Raw genomic sequence first — 9117 nt, forward strand, 5'->3', positions numbered from 1 at the left:
TCTTTCTATCGATTAGCTCTCTTTCTCCAGGTCCAGTGGAAACGGTGATGTTTGATGGCCGCCCCCTCTCGAGGTTGTTGGAATCCTCCCAATCGTAGATCAATCATCAACAGAAAAGCTCTCACCATGGAAACCCCCTACCTCCAGACTGTGCTCCTTGACCCCCCCTGTAGAGGGTCCAATTACTGAAGGAGGGAAAGCTATACTAAGACAAGCTTGACTGTGAAGATAAAAAACACACACAAAAAAACATACAAACCATGTAGTGTACCTCTCTCCAACAAGGGGGGAGGGTCTCAGTTGAGTCTGATTTCTATTTTTTATTTATTTCTGTTGATGTAATCTCTGGAACAGATCTGCGTGGCATATGTGGTTGTGTACATGCACTGTAAAAAGAAAAAGACGGTTAATGTCCTGGCAGAAAATTACCGGTAACTTTTCCGTTAAGTTTACAAACATTTCTGTAAATCCAAAAACGGAAAAAGCTGTAGATCTACAGTCTATCCTCTGTACATTTCAATAGACATTAATGTTAACGTAAAACATATCTAAATACGGACTAACCTGTGAAAAATCCTTCATATTAACACGGCAGACATTAGCCCATATTTCTAAGGACTTTCTAACAGCGTAGGCTAGCTTGCAAGGCGAGGTGAGCCTGACAGAGAGGAAGACAAAGAGAGAGCAAAAAGGATAGAGATGGTTCTCCACACCTCCCCTTACTCCAGTGCCTGCCTGCACTTCCTGGACGGCTTGTCATGGAGCCTGGTGTTCCCCTGCTACTGGCTCCTGGACCGGCTCCTGGGCTCCTGCGTGGCCACCTCGCTGGAGAAGCGCCAGCGCTCCCAGGACCCCTGCTCCTTCCTCACCCTGTGTGTGGTGATCTCAGCGCCCCTTTACCTGCTCCTCCTCCTCGCCTCGCTGCCCTTCGCCCTGCTGGGCTTCGTCATCTGGGCCCCCCTGCAGGCCGTCCGCCAGCCATACCTGTTCACCTACCGCAGGTTAGTCTGGACCTTGGTAAAGTGACACTTCTTTTGTTCTGCCACTGCAATGGCTCCGTCTCTGCTTAAAGGGACGTTTTGGTGATTTCTTTCACTTTTTTGCTCACAGGTTTCTCTATAGAGCCCCCCCCCTACAAGTTTCTCTATAGAGCCCCCCCTACAAGTTTCTCTATAGAGCCCTCCATACAGGTTTATCTATAGAGCCCCCCCTTCAGGTTTCTCTAGAGAGCCCCCCTTTCTGGTTTCTCTATAGAGCCCTCCATACAGGTTTCTCTAAAGAGCCTCCCCCTTCAGGTTTCTCTATAGAACCCTCCCTTCAGGTTTCTCTATAGAGTCCCCCTTTCTGGTTTCTCTATAGAGCCCCCCTTTCAGGTTTCTCTATAGAGCCCGCCCCCCACACTCCTATCTTTATTTGTGTCTGACCCCTCCCTCGGTCATTCCTGTGTATGTGCACAGTGCCGTGAAGCAATTCGTTACATGGCGAGACCCAACCACACGATACTTCCTGAGGCCAAAAGTAAGGGTGGTTTTTCGCTCACAGGTGCTTGGGGGGCGGGGCAAAAAAAATAAAAATAAAGTCCTATAACCAATCCAATGCCTAAGACACTGTTCACTTAAGGTAAATTAAGCCAAAACAAACTGCATAGTTCCCCTTGAGATGAAAACTGTTCTCTAGCAACTGGCGCTCGGTAGAAAGGTGCTCTGTTGCAGATGTCACGTGACCAGACGGTGGTCTCCTAGTTTTTGTATATTATACGTTTTAGTGTGCATAACTTTTCTTAGATATCATACAAATCCGTTCATGGGAATGCGTTGGGCTAAACACACCATTTACTGAGCCATCATTGCTGTTCTGGAAACAGATCCATTTCATTGTCCTCGTTTCTCCTAAACTATACATCAAAATGGGTTTCTAAATATATTTGAGCTGAGCAATCGACCATTGAGTTCATGCTTCATTTTAAATCTACAGTGCAAGTTGTTCCCAAGGTTTGGAGATTTCAAGAGGCAGAAAATAGAGTCATTATCTACTGTAAAGAGTTTGTTCATTGGTTGAGCCTCCAGCTGCTGCCAGGCTAAATTAGATCCCAGCGGGTGACTGGTTATCCTAACACACACCCCAGTGGCTACCCACCATAACCACAACTTGGAAGTACTGGATTTATCTCTGTTCACGGTGAAGGAGCAACCCTTTCTCCCTGGAACTTCCTCGTGGCACGCATAACTGTGACAGGCGTTCCCATATGTTATCTGTGTTTGCTTCCAGTAACTAGACTAGACCAAAATTAATGTGATAGGTCTAATGGTATATTGAATGTTATGAGTACCAAATGTTTTTCATAATTTAACATCACAAGCCAGTGATCCTGCTCAGTAGAGATAAGGATCAGATTTGAGTAGAAAAACAATGAAATGTAAAGAACATTTTGGTTATATGGACCACAGAAAAAGATATGAAGATAAGAAAGTAACCAGTTGGAAAAGTCACTATTATTTTAAGTTAGTGCAGACAATATCCCACTTTACTGTATAGATAGGCAATCCATAAACCTTCTCAAAATAACCGGAAAGTTAATCCCTATGACATAACTAGAATATACCAATAGTGTGTTGGGCCTCCTCCTTGTAAACCCACATACATAAAGTAGGAGTTGTGTCACATTACAGAGTCTAGATCCACAACACTGGGTGTCTTTTTTTCGGCCGGATGTCGGTCCCCTTCTTCTGTCTCTGTGTTGGCGCTCTAACCTACGGCTGATTTCTGATGACTATGGTTACCTGGTCCTCAGATCTCTGCAGGGTAAATCCAGACAGCTAGCTAGACTATCTGTCCAATCTGAGGACTATGGTTACCTGGTCCTCAGATCTCTGCAGGGTAAATCCAGACAGCTAGCTAGACTATCTGTCCAATCTGAGGACTATGGTTACCTGGTCCTCAGATCTCTGCAGGGTAAATCCAGACAGCTAGCTAGACTATCTGTCCAATCTGAGGACTATGGTTACCTGGTCCTCAGATCTCTGCAGGGTAAATCCAGACAGCTAGCTAGACTATCTGTCCAATCTCAGGACTATGGTTACCTGGTCCTCAGATCTCTGCAGGGTAAATCCAGACCTCTAGCTAGACTATCTGTCCAATCTCAGGACTATGGTTACCTGGTCCTCAGATCTCTGCAGGGTATATCCAGACAGCTAGCTAGACTATCTGTCCAATCTGAGGGATGAAAGTCCTTGAACCAATTTAATGGGAAAAACCACTTCCGGAACCAGAGCTGTTCAAAAAGTGGAGCTGTACAGTGCTACCGTGCTGCTAGAATGTTGTATTAAAAGGATGGGTGGAACCGTAGCATCTGTCTGACTTGATAAAAGTATTTTGTTGCTCACCTTGTGCAGACCAGACAAAGTGCAGGCCGAGCAGGGCCAGGCTGGCCCGGGGGGTGTCGGCATCGGGGAGTGGAGGCCGCAGGGCAGGAGCTTCTGTTTCTGCAGTGCCAACGTATGCCTGCTGCCTGACTCCCTGGCCAGGTTCAACAACCTGTCAAACACCCACCGGAGAGCCCGCGAGGTGGGCAAGAGGATCCGCAACGGGGCCAGCCGGCCACAGATTAAAATCTACATCGACTCCCCCACCAACACTTCCATCAGGTGAGCAGCACATCACTCTGCTCATGAATACCAATCTAACTAATGTATTTCCAATACAAAAATATTTTTTCCTTCTTTCTTTCCTTCTTTCTTTTTGTTGTGGACATTAGTGCGGCATCCTTCAGCAGCCTTCCCACAGGGTTCCGCCGTACCTCCTCTCTGGACCAGCGACCGGACCAAACCCACACCACCAACGGCCCAGCCGACCCTGAAGCCGAACCCCTCACCGAGTGCCCTATTCACCCCTCAGTTGCCACCGACTGCCCTGTTCACCCCCCCGCAGGAGACCAGGGCTCGTCCGAATGCCCTCTGCACCTCAACGGAGGAGACACGGCAGCAGACTGCCCCCTCCACCCTGCAGGGACTACCAGCAGCTCTGCCCCAGACTGTCCCGTTCACACCTCAGGGGAGGCTCCAAACTGCCCCATGCACTCCACAGGGGCTCAGAGTGGCCAGGGCCATCCCGACTGCCCCATGCATCGGGACGGGACCCAGACAAAACCATCGTCAGGCTGCCCACTGTACACCTCAGGGGTTCAGATCAGCATCAGCGCCCCGGAACCAGATCCACAGGAAGAGGAGGCCAGAACAGGGAACCATAGGTCTGGGGAGGGAGGGGGAGACACGGGCAGCATGACTGCCTCCAGGGAGTCACTCGCCCGTTACCATGGCGGTGACACTTACATGGGGATATCCTCCAACAACACTCTCTCACACGTCCCTCGTACGTCCATCTTCAAACGCCCTGGGCGAAAACGCCGCCACGGAGACGAGACGTTTGACCACGAGATCTCCGCCTTTTTCCCCGCCAACCTCGATTTCCTGGCTCTGCAGGAAGTGTTTGACCACGGGTCGACGACTAGACTGCGGCGCCAGTTGCATCGCTACTTCCCCTACGTGCTGAGCGACGTCGGCCGGTACGGCTGGAAAGGCTGCTGCTCCAGGTTCAAGTTCCTGAACAGTGGCCTGATGCTGGCCAGCCGCTACCCCATCCTGGACGCACGCTTTGAGTGCTACCCCAACGGGAGGGGGGAGGACGCTCTGGCAGCAAAGGGGGCGCTGTTTGCCAAGGTCAGAAACTTCTCTCTATCTTCTCTTCTTCTTGTTTTTGCACAGTGCAAATCCAGTCATGTTGCAACTTGTTGTTGTCCTGGGTCAATGCACTTTTTAACGTTTTTAACCCTTAAGGTTTGAGACCAAGTTTTAGATTTCTTCTCAAATTTTCCTTTAAGGGTAGTTGTATATAACCTTATCCCCATGTGTTTCACATCACAAACTCAGCTTTCTGTTAGTGTTGCCCAAATTGGGTTTCAGAGCAATGTGTAAAGAGATAATTTGGCCCTTAAGCAGAAATATTTTCTCACAGTTCTTATGAATAAACATGCCTTTACTAAAATGTTTTGGTGCTTAAAATGAGAAATAGTAAATGTAAGAAAAATGTTGTAATATTGCTTTTAGAGTAGTGCGTCTTTTGTCCTCAGAGTCCACAGTCTTTTGTCTTTTTTTCAAGTTTTTCCAAGACTTGTGGAACTTTTTCTTTTAACCACTACTATTTTATACACCACTTTATTGCCACTAACACCAACTTATTGGGAGTAGTTTTACACTTATTTTTGGAACTCATGGTCAATAAACCTTCCATAGGCTATTTGAAATTAGGCCCACATTTTGAGTCAGTCTTCTTATCTAACTCTTGGCAAGAAAGCAAATTAGTGTATTTCCCACAATGCCAAACCATTGCTTCAACCTTTCTGAGGACAAAAGACACGCGGGCGCGTCCAGTACCATGTTTGACATAACCCCCTACTCAAAAAGCGATATTATAAAATTTCATTTCAGACAATTTCTTTCTATTTTAACCATATATTACAGTACTGAACCTAAGACTTTAGTAAACTCATTTGAAGCAAAACACAACTCATACAGCATACCATAAGTTAAGGTTTGTTTTCAAAATATATTTGAGGAATTTCAAAAAGTGTTTTCAGCTATAGAGCCAAATTGTGCCTTTACACATCGCTCTGAACATTTGGATTTGAAACACATGAGGATCATATAAGGTTTCATACAAATAACTTAAAAATCAGATGCAGTATAAGGGGACCACTAAGGTCTATATAAAAGAGACTTCAGATACAGTATTAGGGACCACTAAGGTCTATATAAAAGAGACTTCAGATACAGTATTAGGGACCACTAAGGTCTATATAAAAGAGACTTCAGATACAGTATTAGGGACCACTAAGGTCTATATAAAAGAGACTTCAGATACAGTATTAGGGACCACTAAGGTCTATATAAAAGAGACTTCAGATACAGTATTAGGGACCACTAAGGTCTATATAAAAGAGACTTCAGATACAGTATTAGGGACCACTAAGGTCTATATAAAGAGACTTCAGATACAGTATTAGGGACCACTAAGGTCTATATAAAAGAGACTTCAGACACAGTATTAGGGACCACTAAGGTCTATATAAAGAGACTTCAGACACAGTATTAGGGACCACTAAGGTCTATATAAAAGAGACTTCAGATACAGTATTAGGGGACCACTAAGGTCTATATAAAAGAGACTTCAGATACAGTATTAGGGACCACTAAGGCCTATATAAAGAGACTTCAGATACAGTATTAGGGGACCACTAAGGTCTATATAACAGCCTCCAAAGAGCACCATGTCATGGGACCTTTAAAGAATGACCAAGAAGTTTTTTCCCCAAATAGTACACACAGGGGCCCTAAATCACTTTCAGTCACATTCTACATACATGAACAAATGTTACCGCTCCAGCAACTGTAAGACGGACAATCTTTTTTCGTTGTTTTGTCATTGTTTCACATTGTAGTTTCAGAATTATTCTTGCTGAAAGACCAGTTTAAGAAATGCCAGGATCAATATCTGAGTCTATATTAAGACAGTATTACTTTGTGTCAGCTTTGACAAGACTGCAGAACAATGATTATGACTCTAAAGAATTAAGACAATTTAACATTCTCTCCTCAACGTTTTCCTGGAATCGTTTTTGACGTCAGAATGTCTGTCTGTCAAATGAGATTGTAGATCTAAAGACGGAAAATATCCTTTTTTCCCATCTCATTTAATTTCCAACTGAGCTGAATTAGAGCTAAATGTCACTGTGGACCTCGTTTAATGCCTTCCCTGCAGCAGAGATGTGTCCAAGCTCTGATCACCACTTGGTGCCTTTTCAGCCGAAAGCTCATCTTGTCATCTCTGACGCCGCTATCTGGAACTTTGGCAAGGCGGATTTATCATTGGGGGGTCCATTAAGTCTATTTATCTAAATTAACTTATTATACTGTGTGTTGTGTGTGTGTGTGTTTGTGGGTGTGTGTGTGTGTGTGGTGTGTGTGTGTGGTGTGTGGGTGGTGTGTGTGTGGTGTGGGTGTGGTGTGTGTGTGTGCGCGCGCTTGCATGGAAGACAGCGTGAAAGAGGGAGAGTCCGAGTTACAATGACCTCCCAGCTATCTGCATTAATTAGATCTCTGTGCTGTTATGGCAAACGTTTGCTTCCTGCTGAAGAACCCCCCCAATTGGCCCCGCCCCCCCCATGCGCCTTGACTACAACTGTGACTAATGTTAGCAATTAATTGCGGTTAATCAAAGAATTGTCCATTATGTAAAAACAATTGACAATTAGACCATCATGTAATAAGTGCTAGAGGCCTAGTAAATATTGTTTGATGCATTACTTCCACAATACCGCAGAGATGGAGACTCCCCAGATTGAAGACAGATTTAGATTTCTTTATTTAAAAGGGACAACGCACATTAATCAACACTAGTACCCAGTCCATCATGTAAATGTACCAGATTTAGGTTTGTCTTGCGGGCTACTTTTCATCAGCTGTCTCTAGCAGGTTGATGGATTAAAACAGGGGAGTTAAACATACGGCCCGTGGGCCGGGGCCGGCCTGCCAATGGATCCAATCAGGACCACTGGAGGACTTTGCAAAGTGTGAAAACTTCAGAGAAGTAATTAATTCCAATTTTAAATTGATGACTTTATGCTCAGAGAACAGAGGAGTTCAAGTAAAATGGCACAAGCATTATTCCAGGTTATGAGAGCTGGAAGATTGATGGCATGAGAAAAACATAACACAAACAGCATATAGACACAGGTAGAAGTGCATAGACACACACTAAAACCCATTTAACATGGCGACAAAAACAATGTTTTTTACAGAGACACTGTTATTCTGTACGGCGCATAGCACCGCCCAAGACGATTGGGATTGGTTTAAAGAAATGCCAATGAATCAGTGCATGTTTTTCTCCCATCCCAGAATGCCGTGTGTACTAGACAGATCTTCCTCCGCAGTGCTGTGGAAGAAGGTGTTGCAAAGCAAGACTTACTACTGTATGACCTGTAAACTATGGAGTCCATGAGGCCCTTTCAGCACAAATCCCATGTACTGTAGATATGACAAGACGTGATGTGTTGTTAATGAAATGCATAGTGGGGGGACTTGTACCCTGGTTACAAGCCTAAGGAGTAGGATGGCTTCATGCACTAATGTGGGCTACATGCAGAGTGGTGGGATGTCTACCAGTCTTCTTTTTCAAATGCATAAGTCAACTCAGAGCGTTCTCCTCCGAGCAGAGATCTTCAACAAGGGGTCCTCAGAGACACTGCATGTATGATGTATAAACAATACATGATCATCTATACATCCATTTCCATCCATCTGGCCCTGTTTAATATGCAACAACATTTTACAATATGTAGTAGGGCTTCCCTGCTCCGTCTCTAAAAACATTGAAGACGCTTAGAGAGAATAGTGCACTGTGTAGAGCTTATACACACATTGTGCAATGAATCAATGATGAAGTGAGCTGGGGTTTTGTGTGTGTGTGTGTGCGTGCCTGCGTGTCCGTCCGCCCGCCTCATGATGAGAGTGTTGACAGTCTGTCAGTTCATTAATCAGCCACGTACTATGGCTGTCGGGATGTGCGTCTGGATCAGATCCAGTTCCCGCCGGCTTGATGTGACCTGATGCCGATGACGGGTAGCCGTATGTGTGTGCAAAATGTGTTTGTGTCCATACATGCCCTTATTTATACAGTACCTGATCTGATAAAGACACACTCAATCACAGCTTGTATGCTGACTGACAGTCTCCCTTCTGCCTGTGACTGAAGTTTACAAGCCGGCCTCACACCCCTGTTTACCACCTTCTTGTATATGAGGTCGTTCCAGGTCCCCGTGACAAGCTGGCTGTCAGCCAGCTGGCAGGTACTGCAGGTAACGCACGCTGCTTTTACTGACAAGTGACAGGGAAGGAAAGCGAACGATGTGAAAACAGAATGATTCTCCTTAAATCCAGGAAATACTAATTTAGACCCACATGTCTCGCAATCCAGCATGATTGACAAAATCTTCCCCCCGTCCTTTTTCATACTAGTCAAGAGACGATTTGCCACACTGTGCAGTGGCAGTTCTGGGGGGGG

General features: G+C 45.4%; 1 protein-coding gene across 1 annotated transcript in view; it reads left to right on the forward strand.

Annotated features, from left to right (window-relative positions):
- Positions 1 to 9117, forward strand: part of LOC116693391 (sphingomyelin phosphodiesterase 3-like) — a 96394-nt gene that overhangs the window by 61027 nt on the left and 26250 nt on the right. The window contains exons 2-4 of the mRNA XM_032522333.1: positions 17 to 1001; positions 3393 to 3644; positions 3755 to 4715. Of these exons, the coding sequence (XP_032378224.1) occupies positions 700 to 1001; positions 3393 to 3644; positions 3755 to 4715 (1515 nt within the window). The 5' untranslated portion in view covers positions 17 to 699. The remainder of the gene's footprint in view (positions 1 to 16; positions 1002 to 3392; positions 3645 to 3754; positions 4716 to 9117) is intronic.

This window comes from Etheostoma spectabile, chromosome 8 (assembly GCF_008692095.1).
Source record: "Etheostoma spectabile isolate EspeVRDwgs_2016 chromosome 8, UIUC_Espe_1.0, whole genome shotgun sequence".
Classification (NCBI taxonomy): domain Eukaryota; kingdom Metazoa; phylum Chordata; class Actinopteri; order Perciformes; family Percidae; genus Etheostoma; species Etheostoma spectabile.